The following is a 17,005-nucleotide window of genomic DNA, read 5'->3' on the forward strand; positions in this document are numbered from 1 at the left end:
TTAAAGATGTATTTCTGCTTGGATAGCAATGCAAACTTATTTTTTCTGAATGAAAGTATTTTGTACAACTAGGAGGGACTAAATATTACACACTGTCCCTTTAAAATACGTGCAGCCCACACGTGATGGATTCATTTATTACTGATTGTATAATTTTCACATCATTTCTTGATGTATTTTTTGTTTTAGATCATATTTTATACAGCAATATCCTAAAAAAATATTTGAGAACATTAGAGTGTGTTCTTCATTGACTCTCACCCAGACCCTAGCTCCGGCGGCCCCCATGTTAATTGAATTTGAGATCCCAGCTGTAGACTTTTCTATGAGTTTGCACATTCAAAACCCAAGAGAACACGACACATGCATTTTAAATGCAATGAACAGGTGCGCACCGATGCTCAGACGATACTGACATCAGCGTTACATCACTCTATCAATTATTCAGCATCACCAGACGGCGGCTGGCTTGTGTCAGTGGGGAGCATGTTAACTACTCCTCTGACTTCCAGTCATCATTAAAGGAGAAGCAAGAGGATACCAAGTATTGCTTTATTTCACATTTCAGGCAGGGACAAATGACATAGTGAAACTGTCTTTTTTCAATGGAAAATTTCACAGCATGAAGGTAAACAGTCAAAATGTTATATCGAAGGACAGATTTTACGTCATCAACAAGGATCCACAAAGTACAAACTCAAATTTGAGGCCATGGAGTGGTATAAATGTAATGATCACCAAGAAAGGCGCATATATAACAAACAACTTGATATTCTAAACTATCCACTCAAGTTGAACAGACACCACGTTTTAAAATTTGTACAAGTGAATTTACACCAGGTCCCAGAGTTCAATGTGACCGTGCGAACTTGTGCTACAATGGTAGTCAAGGTCCCTGAACTCATCATGTTACATTTAATGACATTTATTCAGCAGGTCTAAAAAGACATTAGAGGTAAAACCAGTCAACATTCTGGTATGCTTGGAATAGCATGGTGGACTGATCCTGCCATACGTAGAAATAGATGTATAGATACAAAAATAGCTACAAATATATCACCTTTAAATAAATAAACACAATAAATCATGTAATGCCTAAATATATGACGTAAATGTGATTTATTTACATATTTATACATTTTGTCAGGTTTCTATCTTGTAAAAACAATATTTTATTCAAAGAAGGGGCGGATCAAACTGGCTGAGCTTTTCCTCTATTGGTTGATCTGTGATGAATGTATCATCGATAGGTGAAAAGCTCTATTAGTTTGACTTTTCCCCACATTTGAATAACAGTATGTTGTGACAAAATGCACAAAAAATACATCACAAAATAAATACACAATACATTTTTAAATGTCATATATTCAGGCATTGATTTTTTTATGTGTTCATTCGTTTACTTTGCATATATATGTAGTTATTCATTTATACATTTATTTATACACATGGTGCAATTTGTCTTATATATGTGAGTACTTGGCTTTACTGCAGCAATAACAATAGAATATAGTTTTGTAACATATTTGTAAAAAAACAAACAATAAAAAATGGTAAGTAAATATAAAACCGTCTGGAGATGCACCTAATGAGAAGCTCACTAGTGACAAAAATATTTTTAAAAAAATTATGTAGTTCCAAAATGGAAAAACATTTTGTAAATATTAAAACTATAGTTGTCATATTTAGCATTTTGTGTCCTTACAAATGTGAAAGTGACAAGTGCAAATATAACAAACCAGGTCAACTTTTGGGGAAAAAAAAGAAGGGGAAAAAAAAAAGGAAATTCCCTTGTGTAGCTAAATTGTGCACCCCTTACCCCAATTTAACTGAAGTGCCAAAACAAATCTTCCATTATTGTGAAAATACTTAACTCCCTTACCTCTAACACCCCCCTCAGGTTTAAGGATGCATTCATTGTCTAAAATAAATTATCCTGCAGAAAAAAATATTCAAAAATGCTACCTCAACAAGTTATCGAAGGATTGAATAGGAACAAAAAACTCCTTCATTTCTTCGAAAAAAGTGTTTTGTGACTTTAAAAAAACGTTTCTGGAAAATATGTAATAAAAAATCCTTCATGCAATAATAATTAATAAAAAGCTGCTTCTGAGCGACGTCATCCAAACAGATTGGAGAGCGGCCGTGTTCGCTGCGGGGTGACGGGAACGTCGTCATCTCTCCCGACTTCCCCGGTGTCCCTGAAGGAGGCGCTGTGTATAATCTGGGCCCTGTGCCGCCCCCGGTGCAGCCGAGCGTTCAACCGGCTTAGGGACGATTTCCTAAGTACCCCCTTAGTTCTCCCATTCCCGAGCGCGTCCTCGAGAGGCACGGAAGCCTGGTTGAGAAGGCGCAGCGGGTTCAGGTTCCCTTGGAGGACTTTGGGGAACCTCCACCCACGTGTCCCGCCCCCGCTGCTTGAGTTTTCGGGGTTCGTCTCCGCTCCTGGTGAGGTCGTTGCCCCTTTATCTATTAGGTCTGCTGGCAAAGGAGGGGGGAGGTACTGGATGGCCCGTCTGCCGCTGTAATCCCTCACCTCGGGGTCTGCTTCCCAGTCGGACAGCAATACACGGACCACCTGACCATTCGGGAGAGGAACAAACTTGTATTAAATTCACTTTGAAATTCTCCCTTCTTTTTTTACAATTGAATAAGTTTATAATATTTTTTTCAATACTAAACCTTTGCATAGGAAATTGCATTTGATGCTAGTTTGTTATTTTTACTACTACACCTTACTTGTTCATTCTTCCTACCATTATGAACAGTTTACATCCAAAAACGATCGACCAATCCTGTTGTTGTTCTTTGATACCCGCACCCTTTAGGGTGGATCTTCTTTTGTAATGAAGGATGTTTATTAAAAAAATAAACAAAGGGCTCAGGGGAGGGCCTTTAGAACAGGTTAGGTTCATCAATTTGTTCCACACAGCGAGTCACAGTCCTGACGAGACAGATTTTTTCGAAATTGCCTCGCCTTTCCGGACACAGAACACCTGCAGTCTCCAACATGCAGTCTTTCGAAAACTCATCTTTGGAAAAAGGCTTGCTAGCTGCTGCTAATTTGAATGCCAGCAAAAAGCTTGCCTTGGTAGTTGACTCCTGAAGCGCAGTTAGTTGGTGAATTTTTTTTTGCTGGGACAGTAAAATGGCTGCCATTCTCTCAGCTGTAGCTCCCCGTTCTTACGCCGACAGCTTGGTGGCATAATTGAAATGCTTCGTAGTAAAGTGACGGCTAATATTGTACTCCTTAAAAACCGCAACACTATCTTGACATATCAAGCATACTGCCTTTGATCAGACTTCTTTATAAAAACATTTTGTTTCCATTCTGTTTTAAACACTCGGCACTCACTGTCAACTTTTCTTTTCTTTGATTAACTCATGTTTGTTTTTAGAAGGGTGAAAGCTTTACCGCCGAAACTGAGGAGAGTGATTCATCTGGAAATAGTTTAACCACGAAGAAAAGGGGGCAAATGCTCAAGCGCGCCATCTATTGGGGAAATGTGGGCATTACGGGAAAGTAAATGAACAAGGTTTGCCGGTATATTTTGATATCACTGGGAGATGTTTGGCGGGCCGGATTAAAAAGACCAATGGGCCGTATATGGCCCGCGGGCCATTGTTTGCCCATACCTGGGTTAGGATCTCTTCCCCGAGGTTGAGGTACTCTCCTCTCTTTCCCTTGAAAGTTCAAAATCTATGTAGGCCATTATTTTGGGGGGTGCTAGCCCTTAAGCTTATCACCATTTTTCTTTTCAGTGTTTTCAGGGATAAAGAACAGAAGCCAGTAATAAAATACATCTAACATTCAGTGTCGTTGACAACTATAGACGTCAACTATATATTTTCCATTTCAGTGGGCTGGACAGTGCATGAATTTAAAGGGACATCGGTCTAAAAACTATAATAAAAAAAGAAACACAAATGATTTGTTTATGCAGGACTCAGATTTGGCCCCCAGGCAGTGATTCGGATCTGTGCTATTTATGTTGATTATTCTATGATGTTAAACTTTTCATTCGATACAAAAATGCAGCAGTACGGATGAAGATTTTTTGCCCCTGTAAACTGGAAACCAGCTAAATCAAATTTTCGACATTATCAAATGCTAGATATCGGTACCAAATATTTTCAAAATGTAGATGAACAAGAGGAAGTCATTTAAAAAATAGCAACTTCAGAAACTTCCCGCTTTTAGTTTTTGTTAAAAAATGTTTGTTATGTTGAAATTTGGTAAAAATGTGATTTACTTAAACTATTGGCAATTTTCTTAATGTTGTTTAAGTGTAGTTTTTCCTATTTTAAACACGATTATTTTATCTTATTTTTGTGGACTCATCAATCTCCAGTAGAGGTAAGATCGGGCCAAAAAAAAGCACCCGAGCCCGACGCAGGCCCAAGGGGTATTAAACCCGACCCAGACCGAGCCCGACTAATTAACTGGATTTGCTGGCCCGGCCCGAAAGGAGCCCGAAATTACATATTTTATTTATAAGGAGCGGTGATTTATGATAACAAATTAAACTCTGCCTTTTGTTACAACATCTAGGCCTAAGTTAAATAAAACTGTATAAACATTTACATCTTTTATATTTCTGTGTCTGCACTGCAGATGTTACATTAAGCGACAATCTGTCATTGACGGGTTTTTTTTTTAGAGGTAGCGAAAACATTTAAGGGTGTCCGTCATTTTGACGACTTGATCATTGGGCCATAATCCACAGCAGCAGTACGTCCTTAAGATTCTAGCGTTGGCTTCGCTGAGTGTCAAATTGACACTCAGCGAAGCCAACGCAAGTCTCTGTATCATTTTCGACTATCAATTTGAAAGTGCTCCACACTTCACTCTTACCAGAGTGTGTTTTCCTTGTCAGTTCTCCTCTCTTTAGTTTATCCTTCACTTCTTGTTGGTCCGACTCCATATCGGGGATACCAGGCCAAAATCATGCGAATTTGCGGAGGGGAAGATTATTAAGAGGACAGCATTCACGTCACGTGCACAGAGCATGCTCTGGCTCCGTTAAATAGCAATTACAGCTCTGTTTTATCCAAATTATTTATTTTATAACAAGTATTCCTTGGTCTAGTATCCATACATAGTTTAAGTATATATTTTTAATGAACATATATTTATAATTATTAATTAATTAAAAAAAAAAAAAAAAAAAAAAAAAAAAAAAGCAGGACCGGACCCGACCCGACCCGACCGTATGACTGACATTTCAGGCCCGACCCGGCCCGAAATTGCCTCGGGTTCGGGTTAGGGCTTGGGCTCGGGCCATAAATCTTAGGTCTAATCTCCAGCTTGCTCAGAGACCTTGGATGCACAGGAGCTGGCAACCGGAGAGTTACTAAAGAGCTGTCAGAAGAGGCGGAAAAGGGCAGCTTCTGGCTGTGGAAGAATTATATGAGCTGGGGGCCTTTTAGCAACGCCTGGGACATCAGTGGAGTTGGCAGGGAGATTTCCCAGCCATCGCTCCGCCACCGGGAGATGTCCTGGGGTTAAAGGAGCGAAACATCAATGACCGGTGGTCCCCAGTTGATGACCCAGTCAGGGCCGAGTGTTCAGGGCAAACAAGCCTTCCAAAAGGCGCTGTAGGAGGCGCGTCAGGCAGAAATGCCCAGCAGGAAGACTACCATCCTGTATTTTCATTTATTGATTTTACTATTAGTAAACTATTACTATACTAGTAAAAATAAAATTAGAGAATTAGCCAATTATGGAACATAGTACATTGTTATTAGTGGTATTATGTATTTACTCTTGGTAAATATATATATATATATATATATATACAGCTTTATCAGATAATTTTCTGGTAAGATATTTTTTGTTTATTTATGCTACTTTTTGACATATGTCGATGACTGAAGTCTCTCGTAACATGTTTTAGGATGTTTCTACTAGGAGTAATACTAACAAATGAGTACAAACCTGAATTTTGCAGATCATATGTTTTTGCTTCACCAATAGTTTCCTTTATTCCTTTAACCTCGCATAAATATAGGCAGCAAATATCTGACACCAACATTATGAACAACTGATAATAAGAATCTCAACCCTAAAAAAACAAGACATGAAAAAAAAACATTGGTTTATCTCCATTTATGAGGTTTGCTTTTAATTACCATGTTTGATACAGTTTTATCGTGTTTCTCATGTTTCTTAGGTTGAATGAATAACAGAGTGAATGCTTGTTTAGTTTTTTCAAAGACTGGCAAACAAGTCAGAGTGTCGCCCGCCTCTTCCCTGAAGTTGTCTGGGCCAGAATCCAACTCATCTGCAAACCTAATGGGGACAATCGCTATAGAAACGCGTACTTTTTGACATTCCTTAGCTCATTTAGCACCAACCTTGTTAAAAAGACCATTGGCCCATAACCGGTAGCAGGAGTGAATAAACTAGCAATCCACAGTGTGTTTGGTATAATTTGATGAATTTTACCTTGTCTCAAATTTAAAAGACAATTTCAGTATTTTCCGCACTTTTAGGCGCATAGGATTATAAGGCACTACCCCATAATGTGGTCTTTTGTCATATATTTTTTTATACACAAGGCGCACGGAATTGAGATGACAGTGAGAGCTACTGCATGTATTTGTCAATAACTGTTGGGATCTTTGTACACTTATAGTGTATATTAATGCAAGGATTGATCAGTCGGTAAGTGTGGCAGACCATATTTTCAGTATTTGCAACGTAAATTGATCCCAAGTAGTGGCAGTGTTGGTATTGCCACTTTACCACTAGTATAGGTGACACACAAAAGGCATTTGAGCTTACCTCATCATCATTTTACTCAGGGTGCCAGAAACACTGATTTGCTTCTGCATTCTGAAATGTTAAACAGTCTCTAAACATCTTTAAAGGCCCGGTCACACAGCCTTTCACGGGCTGCTCAAAACTTTAGAGCACGGGTAACCGCAGGCGGCACAGCGATGCAGCCGCGGTTACCAGCGATAAGGACGCGGAACAGTCGCCGGAAGGACGCGGAACATTCGCCAGACAATTTTGCACATTTTCCACCGCAGGCAAAAAAAAACGCAAAATTTTACCCACGATACAGACGCAAAAGGCTGTGTGACCGGGCCTTAAGGTTGCAGTTTAATGTGTATACATATGTAAAAAAGCTTTTATGTGATTTGGTTGAAAGACTTTTTCTTCTTCATTTTTCAAGTATTTGGTGAAAAAGTGGATAGGCTGTTTACCTTACCAGAATTAATTGTTCAAATCAGTGTTTTTGGCATTATGAGTAAATAGTGTGACAATGAGATAATGCCTTTTTGTACGTCAGTTATATCACCGCTGGTCTAGTGAATTGACAGGGCTGTAACCACCCATACTTAGGTTCGTTTCCCATTGCATACAATGATCTGCGAATTTGGTCAGTGATTTTTATCATTTGATCAACCATCGGGTAGATCCTACAGTGTCGCATACTTATAACTGCTGTATCCATTTTCAATTTCATCCACTGTATTATGAGGTGTATACGGCGCACCGTGTTATAAGGCGCACTTTTAAAGTTCTGGCCAAATCGGGGGTTTTAGGTCCGCCTTATAATCCAAGAATAGTCAATGAATGAAGAAGCCTGTGTCACACTACCAAGCCTTAACTTACCTGCGTGTGTCCGTGCATGGCCGCTAGGTGCAGGGGCGTGTACCCGGCACCGGATCGCACGTTGACGTTGACATGCACTCCATTATCCCTGGCGAACGTCAGCAGCCGGGAGAGCAGTTCGACTTTGCCCTGCTTGGCTGCCCAATGCAAGCAAGTGAATCCGGTGACAAAGTCTTTCTTGGCCACCAGGCCAGCTTCCATAGCCAGAAGGGGCTGCAATCTTTCCCACATGCCGTCCGAGGCGCAAAGCATCCACTCGTGCTCCATCGGGTCCAACGTCACCGAGCCGCAGTCCTCGTCTGTAGCCGAGGACACTAGGGACGCCGAGTCCCCGTCGCTCCTCATGGAGTCCCGGAGCCGAGGACCTCGATTGATGAGAGACCTACGGACCTGAAACGGGTTGGCAACCCAAAGTGTTAAAAAAGCCATAATGAACCAAAAGGAACAAAAACACAAATATGTCTATATTAAAGCCTCATAACACCTATGTTTTTGTGTCATATTTGTCCTTTTCATCACCAGATCAGTAGGCTTCTCCTGCTACTCGTAACCATGGAAACCACTTACAATTCATTTCATGTGGGGAAGCGAACCCCAACCCAGAAAAAAAACGTCTGGAGAGGGATGGGTGCTGCTAGGCTGTACTTGCCCAAGACACATTACATAATGGACAACTCACTCTTGATATGGGCTCAGTCTTCGCCCGGGTCAAAAAGGACCACGCCCTCAGCTAACTACCAGATCGGAGGTGATAAATGTGTGACTGGTAGGAAGACACCTAGATTGCGTAGTAGGAACCCCTTTACCACTGCCACATGGAACGTCTGCACCTTGAACCAACAAGGAAAGATGAAAGAACGCATCTCAACTGTGCATAGACAGGAACTTCAGTGGTCTGGTCACATTCACAAGAACTTCAGGACTGACCAAAATAATTCTCCAGGGCACAATCCAAGGGGGCAGGAGGACAGAAAGACCAAAAAAATACCTGGCCTGACAAAATTAAGGAATGGACTGGTGACATCTTTGCCACGCCCCAAGAACAGGCCAGGGACCGTCAACAGTGAAGAAGGCTGTCCAGAGTTGCGTCCTCATTGGTTCCCTGACGACCCATGCGGTTAGGGGATCCGTGAACCATGATTTGTCTTTTTACAGAAATCCATAAAATGACAATAAATAAATATATCTACCCTGCCATCTTTTTTCATCCGTCCATACATATTCTGTTGCATGGGTGTTGGAGCCCATCCCAGCCATCTTCAGGCAGTGGGCAGGGGACACCCTGAACTGGTTGCCAGCCAGTCGCAGGGCACAAAGAGAAAGACAACCATTAACATGCTTAATCATACCTTATTCATACAATTTGGACCTGTCAATAAGGGAGAACATGCAAACTCCGCACAGGTAGGCCGGTAGCTGGAATTAAACCTTGGAACCTCCGCACGGTTGAGATGACGAGCTAACCACTGAAATTATGATTTGACAGTACAAACATTATTTGTAAAAGAAAAAAAGTTTATTCAGTACAGTAATCTTTTTTCAAACAAATGTTTTAGTCTGTAAAAGGGGGTTGTTCCCTACTCTCAATGTATTATAGCGTATTTCATAAATAAAAGTTTACTGTATACTTTACGGATTTTGACTTTCACGGTTGATACCCCTGTGAAAAAATCAATTATTGTACTCGAATGTGTATACGTATGGGAAGAATAAAAAACGAAAAAACCAGGGTTGGGTAACCCTACCCAACCCTTTAACTGGATTACTTTCAATTACTTTTGGATTACTCCAACACCAAATATGCTAAATAAAGTCAAAAGAAACGAAATATGAATAAAATGATGACTCACAACACGTGGTAAGCTTTCTCTCCGGCAAAAGTAACATAAAATGCGACAGAAACAAAATGAAAATCACTCCAAACAGCTTGCCAACATCATTTTTGCAGTTCCATGTATTCCGTTACTCCCCAAGCCTGCACAAAATTTTGTAATTTTATTCATATTTAGTTTCTTTTGTCTTTTATTAGCATATTTGGTATTGGAGTAATCCAAAAGTAATTGAAAGTGATCCAGTTAAAGTAACCCTACCCAACCCTGGAAACAATTAACCCAATCGGAAGACTTGGAGTCAGACTAAGACCTAAATCGGATTTCTGTGCGTGATTACATGGCTTTAGGTGATCGGAATACTGAAAATAGTTTGTTTCTGTTCAGTGATTTTTTTTCCAAACTTCACGACAGAGATCTACCGACATAAGCATAACTAGCACATGCTGTTGTGCATAGCTTTTTTTAAACTTTAATTCATCAGAATTAGACACAATGCATCTTTCTAGAAAATTTGGTTCCTGAGTTCAATTCGGGTTGGCATTATTAAGACTATATTTAGTCCTTCTCTAAATGCTGTGCTATCCATGAGTAACATGCAAAGCTAATTTTTGATCTCTGTATGCTACACCCAGATTGGAGAACAGGTGCAGAACCAGGGACGACAAACTGTTTATATGAATGCCCTTATTGTTGATTTTGGATGTCATCCATCCAAAAATCCCATAATGTGTTTTTGGCATCAGACCGATATCAATGTCATATTGTTACCGAGACCCCCCTGTTCATGCCTGACCAAACCCTCCAAACCCACCTGAGGAGAACAACTCATCATCAGCTCGATGAAGTTCCTGCGGCTCCCTTTAGGGGTATTTAAATCCAGACCGTGCTCCAGGCCTTCAATGGTGCTGTCCTCAGACAGACAGCTGCTCAGCAATGCCCGTTGGGACCCTTTGGACACCCTACGGGCCGCTCGGACTTGCTGGCTTTGGGAACCAGTGGGGTTCTCGGCATCCTGGACCCCGATCACCGGAGCTGACTCGCGCCGCCTCCTTTCCCTTAGCTTTACTTCGCCGGATCCCACTGAGGCGGCAGGGGGAACGCTGAGATTGCCCGGCTGGGGTGAGTCAGACTGCTTGGTATCATACATGCTGCTAGATGGTGGATTGATGCCTGTAGGATCATAGAAAAGGTTTTTAATTAGCTTGTTTTTGGAATACAGAGTGCTGATCTAGCCTTGAATTGGTATACTATCATGCTAACAGAAAACAAAGCTCCATGAAGCATCACGGAGCACTTGCAAAATGTTTCTATTCCCCTTAATGAAACTGTTGATAACTGTAAAAGCTAATGGGTTCAAAATGATATGCAATTATTTCTACAATATCAGTAATGATTACCGATTGGGATCACCTATGCCTGATCATTTGGCGCCAGTTGCTGCAGGCTATCTGATTGGCTCCCTGTCCCTTCTTAAGATCAGTCCTGTCACTCGCCTGTTGTAAGTCCGTCTGCAAACCTCTGTTGTTACAAGAAAAATCCTTTTTGACCCTGACTCCAGCCTGTCCCATTTTTGCACCCGTTTTTTTCCACCTGTCTAATCACCCCGTTTGTCTCCGGCTATGACCTGCTTTGATCCTGACCACGTCTGCTCTCCCGTCGGGGCTTACGACCCGTTTTTTTATCCCGACCACGTTTTTGCTCTCTTGTCCCAGCTATCGATCTGTTTTTCCGTCCTTGACACCGCCATCTCTAGCTACGGAAGACCCACTTCCGAATTCGGATCACGATCCAATTGCGAGAGCGACTTGCCTCCCGCGTCAGACGAGCGCCGGATCGCGGGTGCTGCCCTTCCTCTTCCTATATCTCAATAAAATTTTGAGAAACATTATGCGATTGGGTCTACTCTGTGTGCTGGTCGTGTCAATATCTTTAACCCAAGATATCCATTTAAAGTTTAAAGGACAGTGCATATTATTTCCCCATTAAATGTTGCTGTGTTGTGTAGTGCAAACAAAAATGAGAGCCAAAAAGCACAAGAAAGAATACAAACTATGAAGACTCATTTTTTGCCCATCTTTTTTTAAGGTTTTTGATACCCGAAGCAGAAAGATGGTGCACAGTTACGTTTGCTACCAAGAGGTGAGGCTCGTGTTATGTCAAATAAATGTATTTTTTGGACCAAGTTTTTTAAATGCACATTTGTATGATAGTTTATGTATTATTATTTTTTATCAATATGGTAATTTTTTAAATTAATGAAACAGTTGTTTATATAAGTTAAGACGAAAAGAATGATGATTTTTAAACAATACACACTACCGTATTGCAAGTGCATCATCAAGCTTAATTTGTCAATCACTAGAAGTTAAATATTGATGAATTATCTCATCTCATCTCATCAGCCGTACCGCTTATCCTCATTAGGGTCGCGGGGGGGCTGGAGCCCATCCCAGCCATCTCCGGGCAGTGGGCAGGGGACACCCTGAACTGGTTGCCAGCCAATCGCAGGGCACAAAGGGACAGACGATTAGATTACAGAAAAAGACAAGCCAGTATATAAAAAATAATAATAATAATTTTGTGATGTCACAATAAAATATCAAATGTTTCAAGTATAATAAGTGTAAATTGTTCCTCCTAAAAACTATAGGCTCTTGTCATGTTTTACATTTTCTTAATTAAAAAGGGACAGAGTGTATCATTTGGCCACTAGATGTCACAATATCTTGTTCTGCAACCCAAAACGTGTGCTACATAGCAGAAAGAAGAGTACAAACTACAAAGATTCAACGTGACCAAAACGCACCATTATGGATCTTCATTTTTTTGCCAGGCTTTTGCAAGCATTTTGGTCTTTTCCGGTACCCGTAGCAAGAAGCTGGAGGACAATGACGTCAGTTCCCTCTAGGGGAGGCTAAGGTGATTTCAGTCAAGTCATGTTTATTTGTATAGCCCTTAGTCACAAGAAGTCTCAAAGGTCTTTACAGACTATCAAAACACCATCCCCTGATCTAAAACCTGCACGAGGGCATGGGAAAACTCAATACCTCAGCATGAGGAAATTCTCTCCTTTTTTCTTTCTGTATTCTCCCCTCTTTCTCTCTTCTCTTCCTGTCTCTCTCCCTCTTTATCTGTCTTTCTCGCGGTGTCTAGTTTTTCTGTTTCTCTCTTCTCTCTCTCACACTTTCTTTCACTCTCTTTCTTTTTATGTTTCTCTCTTATCTTCCCTCTTCCTTTTGCTATTTCTTTCTCCCTCCCTCTCACTACCTCTTGCTCTCTATTTTTCTTTCTTTCCATCTTTCTGCCTCTCTTTCTTTCTTTCTTTCTCTTTTTCTCAATTTCTATCTCCCTGTTGCCAAATGAATGCAACATTTCTCGACCTACGAGTATATGCACATGCATATGATAGTTCGAGTATCTTTGATTACTATTTAAACCAATTTTGATTTTACTCGGAGCCGCCAAATATTAAACACTGTACAGTGGAACCTCGGTTTTCGAACGCCTCTCAGTTCGAACAAATCGGTGTTCGACCAAAAATTTTGAGAAATTCTTGCTTCGCTGTTCGGTCAAAAATTCGGAGTTCGAACGCCGGTAATGCGTGAGTGCGTACGCTAGAGTGCGATGCTGAGCGGCGTACGAGTGTAGATCGTGTAGATCGCCCCCACCCCTCGTGACCAACTGTTATCACATGCGCACTTGCCTCTTTTTGCTTTTGCTTTTAATATCAGTGAACGGAGTGTTTTAGCCCCTAATTATGCCTCTGAAAATGGTCGGTGCAAGCAGGACAGGTGAAAAAAAGAAAACTTCTTCGTACAACTATTGCCTTTAAGAAAGACATAATAGCTAAATATGAAAGAGGTGTGCGAGTTTCCGATCTTGTTAGGGAATACAGCATGCGCCTTCTGCTGACCACCACAAAGGTAAGAAATCCTATTCATAATTATTTTTTAATTTTTTTTATACACGTTCGTGTTAGCGTAATCTTTCGTACGGAAGATTACAATAACGCGAATGTACGATTAGCCTGGGTTAGCTCTATGATTACGTTGAACATTCAGGTAAACATTCAGGGTGTTGGAACTGAGCCCAAAATTCAGGGTGTTGGAACAGAGCCCCCTTTCCAAAGAAGCGCTAGCCACTTGTGGTGCTAAATGACTTGTAAGCGACCTGATTTTTTTTATTTTTACACGTTCACATTAGCGTAATCTTTCGTACGGAAGATTACGATAATGCGAACGTACAATTAGCCTGGGTTAGCTTCATGTTTACGTTAAACATTCATGGTAAACGTTCAGGGTGTTGGAACGGATTAAAACGATTTACATTATTTTTAATGGGAAAAATGATTTCGGTGATTGAACAAATCGGTTCTCGAACAGGGTTCTGGAACGGATTATGGTCGAGAACCGAGGTTCCACTGTACCTTTAAGACGGAAAAATCATAATCATATTAGTGGCCTTGCATTTTTGAACTATTTTGCGCAAAAAAGACCTTCAGTGGAAACATTCTGGATGAAAGAGACGACCTTGCAATTACTCCCAAAACTCCCATTGCAGAAAAACAATTGAAAGCACATTTTGCTGGCTTTTAATGATTAGCTAATGTTGATTTTAGCTATTTTGACGTTTATCTTGACATCAGCTACACAACAAATGCACACCTGAACACATTGTCGCCTTTTTAAGGGAAAAGTACAAGTCAAACTATGAGAGTAAATCCTACCTGCACGTTAAGTTATATGTTGTCCTAATTAACACTCAAACACAATAAGATTTAGTTCATGTTTTACGAAACATTTTTACATGCATTGAATTATTTACAAAACACACAATTAAGGCAATACGGGCATTGAGATTGCCACTCACCTGTTTGCGGTTTGTTGTCAGGGTTCCCGCTGACGAGATTGTTATTGTCCGGTGGTGCTTGCTGCACTTTCCCGTTGCACTCGCTCGCGTGCTCGTGGAAATCCACGCGCGTCCCGGGGCGCGCGCTGCAATCTTCATTCAAACGCACATATTTCACGCCGCTTTCCACTTCCACGACGCCTAGTTTGTCCACGACGCGCCTCAAATCTTCGTTTTCCTCCTCCTTCGATCGCTCACTTTCATTCCCCGCAAAGTGATCGATCAGCTCCATCTGTTGGACTCGCCCCCCACGCTCCGTTAAGAAATCCTGCACGGCTTGAATCGTGCACGGGGACGCCATTGTTAGCATTATCCGATCAATTCTTTGATTGGGACGAAGAAATGTTTGGAAATTAGTCCGTGGTCATTTTGCGATCGTTGACAGCCGATGACAGCATCTTTGTGGGTGCCTCCTTCTTTCCTCCATTACGGGCAGATCAATTTAATCGGGATGTGTCGTTCGCGAACGTGACGATCCTATAAGCCAGCTCTTTCAATTGAACGACGAGAGCCGACTCCCTTCTAGGCGCCCGCTCTCTTGCATTGGTTCCTCTTTCTTCGAAATTTATAAATGTTTATTCAGGAATCATGTGTTTTACTTTGAATTTGTCTGTGGAATAATCTGTCCCCTGAGATTCAATCTGCAACCTATGTGGAACTGTTAAAATCTAGACTTAAAACACACTTCTGTTCTGTAGCATATAAATGACCCATATTAAATGTTGACAAAATCTGTTATTGCAACATCCATTGCAGCCTGGTTATCCTGGAAGGGGGATTACCTCATGTGCGGTTCCTTCTCAAGGTTTCTTTATTTTCCTTATGTTGAGGTTTTTGAGTTTTTCCTTGCCCTCATGTAAGTTTTAGATCAGGGGATGGTGTAGTAATTGTCTGTAATTTGCAATAGTCTGGTTTTTCATGCCCTTTGAGACTCCTTGTGATTATTGGGTATACAAATAAACATGACTTGACTAAAAACACTGATTTATTATTGTTGTATATCCAGGGTTGGGTAGGGTTACTTTAACTGGATTACTTACAATTACTTTTGGATTACTCCAATACCAAATATGCAAATAAAAGACAAAAGAAACTAAATATGAATAAAATTACTAAATTTTGTGCAGGCTTGGGGAGTAACGGAATACATGGAACAGCAAAAATGATGTTGGCAAGCTGTTTGGATTTATTTTCATTTTGTTTCTGTCGCATTTTATGTTCGTTTTGCCGGAGATCAAAGAGATCAAAGCCAGGAGAGAAAGCTTACCACGTGTTGTGAGTCATCATTTTATTCATATTTAGTTTCTTTTGTCTTTTATTAGCATATTTGGTATTGGAGTAATCCAAAAGTAATTGAAAGTAATCCAGTTAAAGTAACCCTACCCAACCCTGTGTATATCATAGTTTATTTGTTGTTGCACTGAAAAGTAGTTTTTTTTTTTAAACATAGTTTTTGTGCCGTGTGTTTTTTTAAGGAATTATTTGTTTTTTTTTACTTTTAAGTTAATTATATACAAAATCTGAACATTTGAAACAAGTAAAAGCTCTCTGTAGAGCAGGGGTGTCAAATTATGGCCCGCGGGCCACATATCGCCCAACAGGTTTCTTAATCCAGCCCAACGAACAAAAATGATCAAAATGTAATGAACTTATATATAATAGTAAATAAATTATTACTGATAGAAAAAAATGTAGTTTTTCTTGGTGCCAGCTTTGTCCCAATTTCTCCCCCCTTCCTGCCCTCTTTCGCTCGGCCAGTGTAACTTGCAGCATAGCGGCGGAGTCTGTGGAGGTATCGTTGAATTACTGAGAGAGTATGTTAATATGGAAGACCAAGAGTGCCAAAATTCAATTAAAAAAAGGACTATCCAATAATAAAAACTGCCTAGAATATGACGATTCAATTGATAAAACGACCTTTTAAATCCTGTAGCAAAATTCTATAATTACAATATAATCAGAATTGAATTTTACGTATTGTATCACTTTAAAAAAAATGTTTTTAACCAGCCAGACACAATGGGTGCGCAGCACCCCCAAAGCTCTGAACCCAAATCGTTAGTTGCTCCCCCCTGCTGTAGACTGTAAAAAAAACATTTTTTAAATATAATCGTAAAATACAGTTTTTAACTTAACTATAAATCGATTTAGTGATTAAAGAGTCTGTTGGAAACCGAAAGATTCAGCTCATTTCAGTAACCGAGTCGGAAAAGCCAGTTCTCTAAAATGATTTGGAATTCCCATCACTACAATTTCAGACCACGACGGATAGAGGACGCTTGGTACGTTAACGTACATCACGTGGATTTGTATGAAAGATTTCGTCACGAATTAACCAGCGCTACCACAACCAAAAAAGGCAGTGTTCGCAATGATATAATTTTATTTTTTAGGTATATATGAAATGCATACATATATACATAAAAACGCTCAACTGCAGCATTGTGATTCTCTAGAGTCAACACAATTCCTACACTTTTGTGCTGTGAACGCAGCACAGTTCAGGAGCGTACCAATTTGATAAAAGGGTATTTGTGTAAAAATATGATTGACAAAATACACATACTGACCACTTTCAACAAGTACATTCTTACTATATATAAAATTTATGATATAAATTCAAACAAAAAACAATCAAATT

General features: G+C 40.3%; 1 protein-coding gene across 1 annotated transcript; it reads right to left on the reverse strand.

Annotated features, from left to right (window-relative positions):
- Positions 1–1,787: 1,787 nt before the first annotated feature.
- On the reverse strand, positions 1,788–14,801 carry sowahca (sosondowah ankyrin repeat domain family Ca). The gene is made up of 4 exons (XM_088353175.1): positions 14,326–14,801; positions 10,268–10,626; positions 7,625–8,014; positions 1,788–2,578 (listed from the first exon to the last, which is right to left on the reverse strand). The coding sequence occupies exons 1-4, from the start codon at positions 14,672–14,674 to the stop codon at positions 2,120–2,122; spliced, it is 1,557 nt and encodes a 518-aa protein (XP_088209301.1). The 5' UTR covers positions 14,675–14,801; the 3' UTR covers positions 1,788–2,119.
- Positions 14,802–17,005: the final 2,204 nt, after the last annotated feature.

Source organism: Urocampus carinirostris, chromosome 14 (genome assembly GCF_059441175.1).
Source record: "Urocampus carinirostris isolate Australia breed hairy pipefish chromosome 14, RoL_Ucar_1.0, whole genome shotgun sequence".
In the NCBI taxonomy this organism is placed as follows: Eukaryota; Metazoa; Chordata; class Actinopteri; order Syngnathiformes; family Syngnathidae; genus Urocampus; species Urocampus carinirostris.

Bases quoted from the DNA above. Each gene is read 5' to 3' on its own strand.
- sowahca (XM_088353175.1), bottom strand. From the start codon at position 14,674: ATGCTAACAATGGCGTCCCCGTGCACGATTCAAGCCGTGCAGGATTTC. The intron at 10,627-14,325 runs GTGAGTGGCAAT...ATGATCCTACAG, and splicing joins TGACAACAAACCGCAAACAG to GCATCAATCCACCATCTAGC. The intron at 8,015-10,267 runs GTGGGTTTGGAG...AACCCGTTTCAG, and splicing joins TGATGAGTTGTTCTCCTCAG to GTCCGTAGGTCTCTCATCAA.